General features: G+C 39.2%; 1 protein-coding gene across 2 annotated transcripts in view; it reads right to left on the minus strand.

The window, feature by feature from the left end:
• Window positions 1–270: 270 nt before the first annotated feature.
• epb41l4b (erythrocyte membrane protein band 4.1 like 4B) overlaps window positions 271–17,163 on the minus strand; it is a 332,591-nt gene continuing 315,698 nt past the window's right edge. For both annotated transcript variants that reach the window (XM_069911692.1, XM_069911699.1), the window contains exons 24-25: window positions 7,100–7,557; window positions 271–502 (exon numbers count right to left, since the gene is read on the minus strand). In XM_069911692.1, the coding sequence (XP_069767793.1) occupies window positions 433–502; window positions 7,100–7,557 (528 nt within the window). In that variant the 3' untranslated portion in view covers window positions 271–432. The remainder of the gene's footprint in view (window positions 503–7,099; window positions 7,558–17,163) is intronic.

A 17,163-nucleotide genomic window follows, 5' to 3' on the forward strand; every position in this document is an offset into this window, starting at 1 on the left:
CTCCAGATATACAAAGTGACTGTTCTCCATATTCCTATGAAAATATTCTCCAAAACATAGTGCAAATATAGACAGACTTTGTTTCCTTACAATTAAAGTAAGCTATGTGCAACATTTTTTGTGAATGGCCTTTTCAGCGAAGCAAACCCTCGCTCTGTTGCACTGCGACACTGGTTACAGAGGCAGTATCAGGAATCAAGTTTATGCTGACCCTCGTAAAGCAAGCCCTTCCTGATTACAGCAGGAAAGTAATGTAAACATCTAGTTCAGTATGATTAAAAAAACAAATGTATTGTTATGAATCACAATGAAGAAAGTGTAACAAACTATACGCATCAAAGCTGCTTTGTCTGTCATTCAAAAGGAACGCAAACAGACAAAAGGCACACAGAGGCCCTGGTCCAGTTCTGTCACTTCATCCAAGCTGTGCTTTCAAAGTTCTGTCATTAAAAGACGTTTCATTATCTTCTCTCGATCCAGTTCACGCCTCAAATTATCGGCACTGCAAAAAAAAACCGGAGAACCTATTCACAAGACAAATCCGATATTTTCATCCAACAGTGTACAACATGGGAGTAATACAAGCTGTTTTATTAGCCCATTCATTATTTCACCTATCTTTGCCTTCTGGCTCCACCATGAACATTTTCACTTCTCTTAGAGTGATTCTTTTTTATCCTCATTAATTAATCATTAAGATTTCATTGGATAGATAAAGCAGCTGACAGCGAAATAAGCAGCTTTCAAACTGTAATCGTGTAATACCTTGAGGTCTTTACATAATTGGCTAATGAGATAGAGTCAGTCATACAGCACAGAAGCAGGCCCTTGGCCAAACCCATCCACATCAGCCAAGGTGCCTAACAGAGAAGGCCCTATTTGCCTTCATTTTGCCAATATTCTTGTAAACCCTTCCTAACTACCTACCTGTGTAAAGGTCTTTTAAACATTAAAATTGTACTCACCTCTACCATTTTCTCTGGCAGGTTGTTTCATGCACTCACCATCCTCTGTGTGAAAGGTTCCCCCCTCAAGTCTATTTTAAATTTTGTACCTCTCACCTGATGCCTATGCCTTCTAGTTTTCATCTCCCCTAACTCAGAGGGAAAAAACTGCAAACAGCCACCTCATGTCCCTCATAAATTTATAAACCTCTATAAAGACAACCCCTCAGCCTCCTTTTCTCCAAGGAAAACAGCTTATCCAGTCTCTTCTTACAATTCAATCTCAAAGAGTAGGGGTCTCAGACAGATTCCTGCAGAACTCCACTAGTCACTGATTTCCAAGCAGAATACTTTCCGCTCAGTACTACCCTCTGCTTTCTACATGCAAGTCAATTTTTAATCCACACAGCCAAGGTTCCATGGATGTCATGACTTTCTGAACAACTATCTTGTGGGGGACCTTAACAAATGCCTTCCTAAAATCCATAAAGACCACATCTACCACTCTATCTTCATCAATTTCTTTTGTTACCTCCTCAAAAATCTAATTTAGGCTTGTGAGGCACGACTATCTGTGACTATTTTCCTTTATAATCACTTGGACAGCATGCAGACGTCATTGTTTTTGACTCATTAAATGAATAGCTGTTCTAAAGTAGCACTGAGTTTTTCACTGTTTATTTGAACTTATGTGAAAAGAACTATTAATAATAATTAAACTATACTTAAAAGTTAATAAAATGGACAATAAAACAGTGATATGTTAATACTTTCAAAAGATAGGTCAAATAAATTATCTGAACTGTCTACATTTTGCCTTGGTCTGAACAGTAATTCAAAACTAAACTGTTTATCTCAAACATGAAGAAAAAGACCTTGGCTTAAAGGCTGTTACTTTGGAGACACACTCATGAAATTCATAAACAATATTCTAGCTGCTTGAAACTTACAATTCATTTTAACCTTTACAATGACCTTCGCCTCACAAAGCAATGCTGACTATCCCTGGTAGACTGTACTTCTCCAAATGCTCATAGATCCTATCCTTAAGAATCCTCTCCAATAGTTTACGCACAACTGACACAAGATTCACCAGTCACTCATTAACAGGATTCACTCTCTTACCTTTTTTTAAACAAGGGGACTACATTTGTTGTTCTCCAATCATCTGGCTTCTCCCCTGGGGCCAAGTAGGACTCAAAGATAACAGCCAATACCCCAGCTAGCTCTTTCCTCCCTTCTCACAGCAACCTGGGATATATGCATTTGGCCTCATGGCCTTATTAATCTTAATGTTTTTAAGAAAATCCAACACTTGTTTCCCTAATCTCAACAGCATCCAGCACATTAGCCTGTTCTATTCCAACCTCACTCTGTTCAAGGACCTTTTCTCTGGCGAATTCTGAAGCAAAGTATTCACTTAGGACCTCTCTAAACTCCTCGGTCTCCAAGGACATGTTTCCTCTTTTTTCCTTACGTGGGCCCGCTTTCATTCTCATTATCCTTCTGTTCTTCACCTACATATAGAATTTCTTGGGGCTCTCCTTAATCCTACTTGCCAAGGCCTTCTCATGCCCCATTTAACCTTTCCTAAGGTTCTTTCTTAAGTTCCTTCCTGGATGCCATTATAATTCTTATGAGCCCCTCCTGTTTCTTGCTTCCTAAATCTTATGTATGCCTCCTTCTTCCTCTTAACTATCTACCTCACCTGTTTTGTCGACATGGTTCCCTTTTCCTTGCCTCAATTGGACAAACCTATCCAGAACCCCACGCAAGTGGTCCCCCAACATCCTCCACATTACTTCTATGCTTTCTCCCGTGAACATCTGTTCCTAATTTACTCTCCCTAGTTCCTGCTCATCCCATCTTTATTAGTCCTTCCCTAATTAAACACTTTCGTATGTTGTCTGCTTTTATCCTTGTCCATAACTAAGCTAAAGCTCGAAATTTGGCAACCTTACATACATTACTTAAATGCCATGATTGTATACTGGTAATTTATTTTGATATTTGTTAATTAGTATATTCCTTATTAGAAATTTAAAACTTTTAAAATGATATGACTCTGAGATGTTGAACTTTGCTCCTGTTTCTTTTTCTTTTCAATTTTCAATTTTCTTTCTTTTTATCTCCGGAGGGACTTTCCTTTTTATTTTTTCCAGACCTTATGAATGTTTTTTTAAATATTTTATTTAAAATTCATCATCATAAATAACAATTACTACATCTAGATACATATATAGTATTATCAATCATTTTTATATATAAAAAAAACTCACAACCTCCCAACTAACCCCCCCCCCCCCCCACCTCTTCTCCCTACCCCAACTACAAATAAAGAAAAAGGAGATCACTATTAAGATTTTAAAACTAAAAAGCTTCTTGGCTACAGGAGCGAAGACATCTACTGGAGCGGACTGAGCCCTCATACTTTCACATCAATAGCTTTCAAGTAAGGGCTCCAAACTTTAATAAAAAAAGAATATCTATCTCTCAAATTATATGTAATTTTTTCTAAAGGAATACATGTTTTCATTTCATTACACCATTTTCATCCCTAAATTTAAATCAGATTTTCACATAATAGCTAAGCTCTTTTTAGAAACCACTAATGATAAACGCTAAAATTAAATTTGATACATATTTAGTTTCAATTTTAAGGCTGTTGATTTAATATCTCCTAATAAAAATAACATTGGATCAAAAGGTAAATTTATTTTTAATATCTGCTCTAAAAATGATTTAATTTTCAACCGAAAACTTCTAACCTTAAAACAAGTCCATGTTGAATGAAAAAAAGTACCTAATTCTCGACCATATCTAAAACATAGATCTGAAGAACTAGACTGAAAATTTTTCAATTTAAGCGGCGTCAAATATAATTGATAAGAAATTATACTGAACTAATCTATAACGTACATTTATTACTTTTGTCATACTATCGTTACATATATTTTTCCATACATTCTCATCAATCTTTCTATCTAGGTCCAGCTCCCATTTCATTCTACATTTATGAAGATCAAGTTTAGACAATTTGTTTTGTAACAACTTATACATTTCTGAATGTTCTTCTATGATTTTATGTTCGATGTATTATGTTATTATATTAATTGAGTACTATATTTTGTATTTTCTTAAAACTGAAATAAAATATTTTAAAAAACGATGCTAAAGTTCAGTGAGTTGTGGTCACTATCACCGAAATGCTCCCCCACTGAGAGATCAGCAAATTGACCAGGTTCATTACCCAGTACTACATCCAGTATGGCTTCTCCTTCAGTTGTCTGGTCCACAAAGTGTGTAAGGAATCCTTCTTCGACATACCTGACAAATTCTGCCTCATCTATCCCTCTTGCAATCAGGAGGTGCCAGCAAAAGTTAAAGTTTTTCATAACAACCCTGTAATTTCTGCACCATTCCAAAATCTGCCTACTTATCCTTATTTTGGAATTCTGAGAGCTATTTGGCAGCCTATAGACTATTCCCAGTATAGTGATTGCTCCCTTCCTACTTCTGACTTCCACCCACATTGATTCAGTGGATACTCCCTCTTCAGCGTTCTCCCTTTCTATAGCTGTGATACTATCCCTGACCAGTTATGTTACTACCCCCCTTACCTCTCATCCTACTCCTTTCAAAACACCTAAACCCCTGTACCTGCATCAGCCAATGCTGTCCTTCTAGCAGCCAAGTCTCTGTAATGGCCACAACATTGTAATTCCATATGTTCTAAGTTCATCTATTTATAATACTTCTAACATTAAAGTATAGACATTTCAAACTTTCTAAATGACTACATTTATGCTTCCACCCCTACCTGTCCTTTCTCACAAACCCACAACACATTGCATCATTCTTTCCACCTTCTGCCCTAGTCTCTGCACTCACATTCTGGTTCCCATCCTCCCCTTCCAAACTAGTTTAAAGCTTTCCTCACAGCTAGCAAACCTGCCCACCAGGATATTGGTCCCTCTCCAGCTCAGGTGCAGCCTGAGAAAATAAGTAAAGAAGAGATGGAAGCAATAGAATCAGATGGGAGTGGGAGTTACATAAAATTAAAAAATAAATCAGTCTTCATCTTCAGGAGGAATAAGACGTCTTGGTTTCATTTTGACAATGGATAAGGCTGAGAACAGACGTGTCATTGTGGGACTGGTTAGAGGAATTAAAGAACAGCAATCATATCCCTCCTGGATACCCTTAAACCTAATGGCATGAACATTAATTTCTTTAATTTTATGTAAACCCCCCCCACCCCAATCTGATTCCATTGTTTCCACATCTTCTTCACCAATTACCGCACTTACTTCTCTTTCTCTCTCTAAATTTTCTTCCCCTCCCCCTTCCTAATGTTTTCTCCCAAACTCAGATATGCAGTAGGTATTTAGTAAGATGGAGGATCAAGGTTATTGGAATGAATGAAAGCTCACGGTGTGGGAAGCAATGTACTGGCAATGACAGAAATAGTGAAAGAGCTTAACCAATAAGATTGAAAGCTAGATGTCACAAGTTGCAAACCACATGATCAAATGTTGGGGCCTCATTTATTTTTCCAAGTTTACATGAATTATTTGGATGGGGGGAACCTGCTAAATTGCTGATGACAGATAACAAAATATATAATGAAAAGGATATAAGGAAGCTGTAAATGGATGAGATAGTTAAGAGTGTGGGGAAAGATCTGGCAGTGGACTATAATATGTGAAAATGTGAAATTGACTATTTTGGAGAGAAAAATATGAAAACATATCTAATATTGTGAGGTATTGCAGAACTCTGAGATGCAGAGGAACTGGGTATGATTAGAGAGAAAAGTAAAAATGGGAGTAGGTAAAGATGAGATGAAAACACTGAAACCCGATGGATCTGGGGGTTATCCAAAATTGGAAAAAAAAACGTTCATGCCATTGGCTTTAAGGCTGTCCAGAATGAATATAATATGTAGTTCTTCAAGGGTAGGTTTGGCCTCAGCTTGGAAGTGGATGAGGCAGAGAACAGACATAATTGTGTGGGAATGGTGATGGAAATTAAAATTGTTGGCAACTGGGAGTTCCAGCTTGGACCCACAAACAAGGTGCAGGTGTTGTTCTCACGGATGTAGAGACATCAAGTAAACCAAATGCAGTAGATTAGCTTAGACAGTGTGCATGTAAAGCTCTACCTCTCTTGGAAGATCTGTTTATGGCCTTGGATGGAGGTGAGGGGGATGGAAGTGTAAGGAGAGAGATAGGGATGTTCTGCACTTTTTGCAATTGCAACAAAAAATACTTAAGAAGGTGGAAGGACTGGTGGGTAAGGAAGTGCTTCTTGGTCACAGACAAAACAGCTTAATTTGATGAATGCTCTTGAAGTGCTATATTACAGTCATATTCCATTTGCTTGAACTATCTTTTCTTCTCTGACTTTTAGAAAATGATGACCAAAATCATTGATGATAGTAAGGGAAATCTTGCATTCCATAACCAGAGCAAAGAAGAAAGCTACCATAATATGAAATTAAGCTTCATGAAGATATGGAAAGCCTTCTACTTGACCCATGAAGTGCAGGGACTGAGGCAGGGCAATCACCGAAGTTGCATGTAATAAAATAGCTCGCATAATAAGATTGCAATCTTTAAGAATTTATATGGATCTTTTCTTCTACAGGTACAGTTTGACAACACTACATACAGCATAAAGACCATCAATGCATGAAGATGAACAATCCACTTCATCCTTTAAAGTTAAACATTTCATATTTAGCCACACATTGGTGTATTAATATTGAATTTAAAAATTATTGGGTCTGCACTTTCACTTGCTCTTTCCATTAAAGACTAATTCTAATCTTTTGAATTTGGATTCTATTTTTTATAAATAGGAGACCAGTACTCTTAAGCCAAAAGTATTTACTGGGTCATATTATTCGTCAATTTAGCTCTCTTGATTTTTATCTCAGCCATTTTAATATGGATTCCAATCATATTTTCTTGATTAAAGTCTTCAGGCTTCCAGACAGATCTCTTTTGAGATCTGGAAGGAGGATTTTGACTATACCCAAGTTGAAATAAACCATTCATTAAATCATCTATTCAACTAGGGATAAAACAAAAAAAAAGTTTGAGATATTTTGAAAAAAACAATACAAAACACAAACCATTGAAGAACCATACCTGTCTGTTGGAGATGTGGTGTGTTGAACTGGTGGGAGAGGATCGCTTAGATACCTAATTGCATGCAAAGGCATTACTGAAGAAGAAACTCCTGGATCAGTCATATGTCTCACCGCATGTAAAGGCGTTACTGATGATTTTCCTGGATCACTTGGATATCTGACTGCATGCAAAGGGGTGACCGATGACGATGCTCCTGGTTCAGTCAGGGGCCTACTGGCATGCAAAGGCATCACAGATGAAGATTTTCCTGGATCAGTCAGATGCCTGATGACATGCAAAGTTACAGATGGTTTTCCTGGATTAGTCAGAGGCCGAGTTGCATGTACATATGTCAGTGATGAAGATTTTAATGGGTCATTTGAAGCTCTAACAACATGCAAAGGCGCTGCAGATGATGGTTTTCCTGGCGATGGTGGAAAGTCATAACACTGCAACATGTTGTCTGTTAGTTCAACCTGGAAATAATGGATAACAACTGTAAGAAATTACATGATAACTGAGTAAACCTAAAAACAATACAGCAGAATTTACATTATGGTAGCTTTTGTGTTCCTACTTTTCACACTAAATAATAGTACAAAAATCAAAATAATGAAAACCTGAAATAAAAACTGAAAATGTTGATAAGAATGAGAATGTTGGACAGCATTAGTTGCTGCCATCAAAACTTATAAAAGTCCGATGAAAGCTCATTTTCACTGTTTATCACTCCACAATTGCTACCTAAGGTAATGAATACATCCAGTGCTTTCTATTTTTCCTTGCTGCTTTGCTTATAAAAGTGGTTGTTGGAAATAAATAAGCTTTCAGCATTTATAAATTTCAAAAGTTTATAGAGAGTGATCTGATTAATGCCAGTCTGTTTTTTTTTGCTCAAAAATTCCTACTCAGTCCAGTTGCTACCAACAAGGGAGTTGAACAAATGGGTTTTCCTGTTGCCCATGCACTTGTCTGAGAAAAAATGCCTACCATGCAAAGCTGGAAAAGTTATTGGTGGGAGGCCTTTTCTGCACAGGTGTTAAGGGAGAAAATTACCATAGGTTCAGTGACTAATCTGCAACATTTATTTGAAGGGGCTGTCTTTCAATCATTACAGCAAACTAATGGGCCGCTACTGAGGCACAAGAGCTGTCATGGCAGTTTTTTGCGACACAAGCCTATGCATATTGCTGACATGAACTAAAAGCTGCTCAATCCTGACACAGCATGTGGACTGATTGACTAGAGGAGAGGCCACACTGGATATGGTTCTGGAGAATGAACTCCAGAATGGAGGTCAGGTGGCAGACCTCTTGGAGGCAGAACATTTTGGGGAGAGTGACCACAACTCCCTTAGCTTCAATATAGTTCTGGAAAAGGATATAAACAATCAAACTGAGAAAGTGCTGAACTGGGGAAGGTCTAATTATGAAGGGATATGGCAGGAACTAGCTTGAATAAATTGGAAACAAATGTTTAAGAGTGAAAGCACAGAAGTAATGTGGAGGAAGTTTAGGGATCATTTGAGCAGGGTTCAAGATAGGTTTGTTCCACTGGGACAAGGAAAAGATGGTAGGAAAAGGGAACAATGGCTGATGAAACGGGTAAGATAACAAGTCAAAAGGAAGAAGGAAGCATACATTAGATGTAGGAAGCAGGAAACAGGAAGGGATCACAAGAAGTATATGATAGCTAGCAAGGAGCTTAAGAAAGAACTTAGGAGGGTTTAAAGGGGGCATGAGAAGGCCTTAGCATGTTGAATTAAGGAGAATGCTAAGGTATTCTTTGTGTATGCGAAGAACAGAAGGATGACGAGAATGAAGGTAGGGCCGATAAAGTAGACAACAGGTACCTGGAGGGAGAGGAGGTGGAGGAGGTCCTAAATGAATACTTTGTGTCAGTATTCATGAGAAAAGGACCTTCATCATGGTAACATCAAAAATGAACAGGTGGAGCTTAAGGAAGAGGAGGTGTTGGATCTTCTTAAAAACATTAAGATTGATAAGTCCCTGGGGCCAGATGTGAAATACCTCAGGCTGGTGTGGTAAGTGAGAGAAGAGATAGTTGGGGTAGTGGCTATGATCTTTGTGCCAGAGGGTTGGAGAATGGAAAATGTAGTTTCCTTGTTTAAAAAAGATAATAGGGAGAATCCTGGGAATTATAAACTGGTGTCTTATGTCAGTGGTGTGTGAACTAATGGAGAGGATTCTTAAGCAGAGGATTCTTAAGGATAGGATCTGTGAGCATTTGGAGAAGTACATACTACTCAAGGTTTATGCCTCATGAGTCTAATTGAGTTTTCTGGAGAGGAAACAAAAAAGGGTAGGGTGGTTGATGTGGTCTACATGGATTTCAGCAAGGCATTTGACAAGGTCCCCCATGAGAGACTCATCCAGAAAGTCATGAGTCCCAGGATCAGTGAAAAATTAACTGTCTGGATAAAAAATTGGCTTGTAGGAAAAAAGCAAAGTAGTAGCAGTGAAAGGAAAGAATTCTACCTGGAGGTCAATGATGAGTGGAGTACTACAGGGATCTGATCTGGGACCCCTGTTCTTTGTGATTTTTATAAATGACCTGGATGAAGAGGCGGATGGATGTGTTAGTAAGTTTGCAGATGATTTGAAAGTTGGAGGAGTTGTGGATGGAGCTGAAGGTTGTCAAAGGTTATAAGAAGATATAGACAGGATGCCGAGTCGAGCAAAAAAGTGGCACACGGATTTCAATCTGGATAAGTGTGAGGTGATGCACTTTGAACAGAGGGATCTTGGGGTGCAAATCCATACATCCTTCAAGATCGCCGCACAGGTTGATAGGATAGTTAAGAAGACCTATGGGAGGCTTGGATTTATATCAGAGGGATTGAGTTCAGGATTAGAGAGGTCATGTTACAACCGTACAAATCTTTGGTAACAAAGACCACACTTAGAGTATTGTGTTCAGTTCTGTTCACTCATTATAGGAAGGATGTGGAAGCTATGGAGAGGGTGCAGAGGAGATTTACAAGGATGCTGTCTAGATTGGGAAACAAGTCTTATCAAGCAAGGTTAGCAGAGTTGGGACTTTTCACTTTGGAGCGTAGAAGGATGAGAGGAGACTTGATAGAGGTTTACAAGATTATGAGAGGTATAGATAAGGTGGACACCCAGCACCTGTTTCCTAGGGCAAGATCAGCAAACACCAGAGGACATATGCACAAAGTTAAGGGAGGGATATTTAGGAGACATCAGGGATAAGTATTTTTACATAGTGTTGTGGGTGCCTGGAGTGCCTTGCCGGGGATAATCATGGAAGCTGACAATGGGGGCATTTAAGAGACTCTTAGACAGGCACGTGGATGAAAGAAAAATAGAGGGTTATGGGGTAAGGAGGGTTTAGTACATTTTTTTAAAGAAAAGGATATATGGGTTCGCACAACATCGATGACCATAGGGCCTCTACTGTGCTGAATTGTTCTATGTTCAATCATTAAAAAAAAACGATGGCCAAAATCAATAATTCCTTTGACTACAAAAGAGGTGGGGGGAGGGGGGGGGGAATGATCCTTCTAGTTGGCTGGGCAGGTGTTAAAGGTTTGTGGTGATTTGCTGCATTCTGCCAAACTTGTTATTACTGATGAGGCAAGAAGCCAAGAGAGGAAGAGGCTGCTGCAACATTGACTGCCATTTACAGATGAGACTATGAAATAAATAAATAACAATTTGAGTTACTAACCTTTTCATTGTTTACTTCTGAACAACATAAAAATAAAATATAATAGAGATTTCAATCAAAATTTACAAATTAAATGTCCATATGTAGAGCAAATGAGAGAATAGAACAATCACTGTTCATAATCCCCTAGTGATTTTAATTTGTTCCTGGTCATCTTGTTTTCTTATTAGATGCTTCTCCAGTGGCTACAAAGTAGCTGGGTGATAACTTTCAGTGGAGGAGACAAAAAGCATGTTGCAAATATTCTCAACTCTCTCTCTCTCTGATTCTCACATTCTCTGCATCTCTTTTACACAGCCATTTCATTCCGGGATATTTGAGGCTCACTCTTAAGTTTTAAGAATAAATTGGATGGATACCTGAATGGGAGTGGTCTAGAGGGTGATGGAATGGGTGCAGGTCAGTGGGACTAGAAGAATGAGGTTTTGGCACAGACTAGAAGAGCCGAATGACCTGTTTTCTGTGCTGTAGTTTTCTATGGTTCTACTTACGGGTAAGCATTTAAAACTTGGACAAAATATGCAAGTAGGTCAACAGGAAAAGTATTTTTAATAATAATAGCACTGTCTCGCTCTCTCCCAATGGCCCATTGCCTGTACTCTCCTGGGGTAGCAGGGTGATGGGATCAGTGCGGGGTCCACAGCGGGCCACCGGGAGAGTCTCCCAACAGTCTACCACCAGCCCCCACTCTGATCCCCTGCTCCCAGATGTCACTAGTTCCTGAGCAAATTTACAAATGTTGGACTGTGCCCCTCCTGGTTACCCTAATGTCCCCCTCTAACACTCATTCTGGCGCTGACCTTAGTCCTCAGTTTGAACAGTCTGAAGCCCACTTGCCATTCATTGGCCCCTCCATTTGGTGAAACAGTCATGGAAACCTCTCAGTGATTGGAATTACACATCTGCAAAATGTTAGTGTTGCTGTGGGCTGCTCAGGTGAGGGCAATAACAAAGTGTGGCTGAGTCCAGCACCACCCCAGCAAGGTATCATTCCCAGTACTACACTGATTTGATACTAGGTCTGACAGATTGAGCTGCAATTGTACAGCAAAGGTAAAAGGAAGAGTCAATCTAGTTCACTCAGGAATACCTGATTGGCAGGCACTTGGGGTTTGGCCCATTCCAGATGTTTATGTATGCTCCCATAAATGCAGAAGTCTGAAATGAGCTGGAGATGAAATGTCTGACATTGGAGATGGAATGAGCTGGTGGTGAAACAGTGATGCATCCCCTATTAGACTCACCATTTTATTAGGTGAGTGAAGCACTGTTGCTGGCAGGAGAATGAGAAATTATTTAATTCTTAAATACATAATTCATGGTTTTGACAGGACAGAAGAGGAGTGGCTGATGGTCTTTCAAAATAGGGCTTGATCATTCATGAATAAAATAAAAAGTATGTATCAAAGGGTACTGAGTCTGGAACTATACAGAAGGAGGGTATGAATGCTCAGTTACTGAATGTATTCAAGACAGTCACTGACAGACCTTCAGATATTAAGAGAGAGGAGGTTAGTGTTAGGGAGTGGCATTGTGATAAAAGCCCATCCCCCCACACTGATCCCATCACCCCGCTCTCAGCTGTCCCCAGGTGTCTCTTGTCACTTTGTGCCGTGAGCAAGCTGGTCTGTGGGTTTGTCCTCAGTTTGAACAGTCTGAAGCTCACCGTCCCGCTTCTCCCAACAGCCCACCTCCAGCCCCCAACACTAAATAGTAGTGATTAGTAAGGATTACTTAAAGTGGTATGTGAGTGGAAAGAAAAAGTTTGAAATCAACTGCTAGAGATCAATACTTGCAGTAGATTTTCCCATGCTCTTTCATAAATTGTGCACATGTTTTATTAAATTCTGCATATTTTCCCAAGCTCTTTAATAAATTGTGCGTGTTTTATTTTTGCTACGATATTCCCACACTCTTCTATTAATTGTTGTGTGTTAATAAATGTAATGTTTGATTGCATACTCTTTTGTCCAGAATTGTCTCTCTTGAACTTGACACTTTCTCAACACAAAAATGACCAGTGTAGAGACCGACAGCGGGTTACTGGGACAGTCTCCTGACAGCCTGCCACCAGCCCCCACACTGATCCCACTGACCCACTCCCCCCAACAGCCTTAATTTCAACTTCACATACAAGGCCAGGGGAATATTTTTGAGCCATTTTTTTGGCTAAAAAAATGGGTCTAACATGCCGTCAAATATGGTATGTTATACGTGACACTAGATGTTGACGCTGTTGTGACGTTGATGCTGTTTGCTCCCAGAATGCTAGCTTGCTCTGTAAAATAACACAATGACCCAGCATTATGCCAGCTTTGTTTGGTTCAGTGTAAATGAGCAAAGTCAACTGAATGTCGGGTCTTTTTTATGGCAATATTGTGGGATTTCTATGTAAAAAGCACATCTCTTTCTGCATCTCTCTTGCAAATATAGCATTGTAGAGCATTAAAGGTGACACCCAGAAAGAGAATGGATTTACTGCCACTCTTACATGTTCTCATACTGTTCTGATATCTTACATGCTCTTTAAACAATAGGTTTTATATGAGCGAACCAATCAAATTGCAATTCATTGGCAGGAACAAATAAAAATGAAGCAGACACAAAATGAGCGGCCAGGTGCGAACAGAGGCTGAGAATGTGCTACAGGTGAGGTTTGGTAAAATCTTTTCATATTATACCTATTACAGGATCACATTTCATTTAGTGACCATCATTTTAAGGATTAGTGCAAGTTACAACCATTCACAGCTTGTTTCAAGCCAGAGTGGCACGGTTAAGTATTGGTAATAAACAAAGCGATGCTCTGGAAAAAGAACTAAGAACAATGGTTGTTTTTTCAAGGAACCACCTGATGAACAGAGGTGGAATGACTGTGTGAAATGGACAAATCTGCTGATTCTCCTTGAGAGTGAACCACCGTAATGGTCATTTTGATTGACCCATATCTGGGTAAAGGAAACAGGAGAATTTCTGCATTGGATTGTGACCATTGTGATGGCCATTTCGTCTGACTCATGCTTGAGTTTTGGAAGCATCGTGGAAGTCACACATTTTGTTTTCCCTACACAAGGAAGAGGAGAATTGTGACAATCATTCGTATGAAAGAACATTTCTCTGGAAGCAACTTGACAAGGATTCGTGACTTTTCAGCAGTCTGATCACTCAGTGTCTCACCTCCTTTGTGATTACTTCTGTGCAACAATTTAAAAGTCTGAGTTTCAACACAGGATTTCTAAGACTGAACTTTAAATTTACTTTCCAGAATTGTGCCAGAACTGTAATGGTATGGGTAATCCACACACACACACACAGATATATTTGTGCATAGTTGGGGTTAAGTTAACTAATGTGTTATATTATTAGTAGTTATTAATAAATATATTGTCTTTAAAAATAACAGTCTCTTGGTGAATTTCTATTGCTGCTGGTCTGCAACGTAACAACCCAGACTAGACAGTGGTGGTAACAGTGGTATGTTTCAATTACAGGACATAGTAAATCTGAGACAGCACAACAAGTATCCCTGATGACTGCACCTGCAAGAAGTCCATCCAGCTGCAATTTATTACAGACTGTTTAGGGAATTGGAGCTGGATGAACTGCAGATCATTCAGGAGGCAGAGGAGAAGGTAGACTAAACCTGTCAGTTGACTGTCACACCCAATAGGCAACAGGCAGGTAACTGGGTGACTGTTAGGAGAGGGAAGGGGGATAGGCAGTTAGTGCAGAGCACCTCTGTGGCCATTCCCTTAAACAATAAATATAACATTTTGAATACTGTTGTGGGGGAAAACAATCTACCAAGGACAAATAGTAGTGGTCAGATCTCTGACAAAGTCTTGCCCTTCAGCTTTGAAGGGAATGGGGAGAAGAGGAGAGTTATAGCGATTGAGGATTCAATATTGAGTGGAACAGATAAGAGGTTCTGTGAACAAGATCAAGAACTCCTGAATGGTATGTTGCCTCCCAGATGCCAGGGTCAGGGACATCTCAGACTGAGTCCAAAGCAGGAGGATGAGCAGCCAGATGACATGGTGTACATTCATACCAATGACATTAATAGGAAAAGGGATGAAGTCCTGAAGAGGGAAGATAGGGAGTAAGGAAGGAACATATAAAAGCAGTACCTCAAAGGTGGCAATCTCTGGATTATTGCCTGTGCCACAAGCCAGCGAGGGCAGTAATAGGAGGTTATGGTAAATGAATGCATGGCTGAAAGTTAATGTAGGGATTTTCTGTTGCTGCTGGGTTTTGGGATCCTCTAGGGTCATAACATTGGTACATCTATATATTGGTTTAGAAACTTTCATGAACATATTTGACAAACTTTAAGCCATCCAGCCCTTTTACATCCAGTCACTATCCACCCAGCTAAACTCCTCTAACCTTCTCATTGGCTCACAACCACACAGGTGATCCTAACATTCTCACTCTCCTCCTCTTGCATCTGGGATACATCACCTGTATAATGACGCTTAACATACCCGTGCATACGCGCTATTACCCACCCCCCCACAACGTGTCGCATCACTTAGTCATCAGCTACAGCCGGCGCCACTCATGATGAAGGTAAGTGCGCAACTGTGACATGTTAATACCATTAGCAGCTTAAATGTCAGCAATGGTTGTGGATCAGGCATCAAAGGTCTATCTGCCTGACTACCATTTACCATGGTTCAATTCTACTGACAGCCAAAACAACAGAACACCACTGCTACCTACACTGAGAGAGTGCAGATGTACTTCTTCCACTGGGTTGATTCCTGAGGCCTCCAGTAATGCATTGTCTTTGCTTCCAAGATATAAGTCTGCTAATGAGTACTATGCCAGCTAGTCAGACTTGAACAGAGGCCATTATACGCAAGCTCTGAGATGTGGGGGTGAGATGTTGGTTAGATGAACATGTTAGAAATGGGATCAGAGGCACTAGGCTCTTTTGGGCCCTTTCGTATGTTCTGTCTTTCAATTTCATGCTGATGTGATGTTTGCCTGGGCTGTTCTGTCTGATCTCCAAAGACCAAAAATAATAACATATTCAAGGATTCAGCCTCCAGAATTCTCAGTTTAAGAACATTCCAATGATTCACAGTCCTGAGAGAAGAAATGCCTCAGGACACAAGAGTCTGCAGATGCTGGAGTCAAGAGCACAAAACAATCTGCCGGAGGAACTTATCAGATCAAACAGCATCAATAGGTGAAATTAATTTCTGTCTGAACCCCTCATCAAGATAGAGTGAAGATAGCCAGCACAATGAGGACAGGGTATGAGGGGTTACGCAGTGGCCAGCAATGCATTGGTGTAATCCAGGAACCAGTGATGCATGATGAGGAGAAGAAATAATGGATGGATGTAGAGAAGTTACTCATGATTTCTATCTTAAAAGGTGATGCCTACCAAAGTTGTTTGTTGAATTGAGTAGTGCCTGATACTAGTGGTGCAAATTGTAGAATATAGCATTTTAAGATTTACTTAACCTTGAGCAGTCTTGTACGGCTGTTAAATATTGTGCAGCATTCATTATTTTGGAGCTATATTTTAGCATGCAACAAGATCAGTGCTCCTCACATCCTTTCTTGCTTTCATCTGAATGTTACATTTTATCTTTTATCATTATTTGCAAAGCTGAGAAGTTAGTTAACGGCAAATAAAACCAAATTATGCTAATTCTAAATGGACAAAATTAAGAACTACTGTGCAAAAGTGTAATCAACGACAGCATGAAACATAGTGTAAGAAAGCATCAACATGTTTTTGTTGTAAAAGTTATAAATTACATCTTGTGTAATTTTACAGACCATTTTCTGTAGCAGGGGACGCCAGTGAGGGAGTAGCAGGTACAGTTTTATTGCAAAAACATAATGAAATAGACCATCCAGTTGCCTACTTTTCAAAAAAATTCAATGTTCATCAAAAGAACTATTCCACTATTGAAAAAGAACTGTTGGCTATCATATTTGCTCTGCAGAATTTTGACGTATATCTTGGTACCTCTCATGAACCAATTTTTATATTCACTGACCACAATCCTCTGGTGTTTTTGAATAAAATGAAGAATAAAAACAGAAGATTGTTAAACTGGAGTTTGATATTACAAGAATATGATCTGCAATTAACCATATCAGAAGTCTAAATAATGTTATTGCCAATTGTTTGTCAAGATGTTAAAATAGATCATGTATAAAATACTTTCAAAATTGAATTTCTGTATTATAACATGTTGTATTGTGTATTGTTATCTCTTTTAGTAATTTTTAAGACAGTTTAGTTCATAACTGAATTTTAACTCAAGAGTTAAAATTCCCTTTAAAGGGGGAAGGTGTGACAGAGTATTTAGAGGTGGTTTAGCACACACATATTTTAAAATTCA

The sequence above is a fragment of the Narcine bancroftii genome, chromosome 1 (assembly GCF_036971445.1).
Source record: "Narcine bancroftii isolate sNarBan1 chromosome 1, sNarBan1.hap1, whole genome shotgun sequence".
Classification (NCBI taxonomy): Eukaryota; Metazoa; Chordata; class Chondrichthyes; order Torpediniformes; family Narcinidae; genus Narcine; species Narcine bancroftii.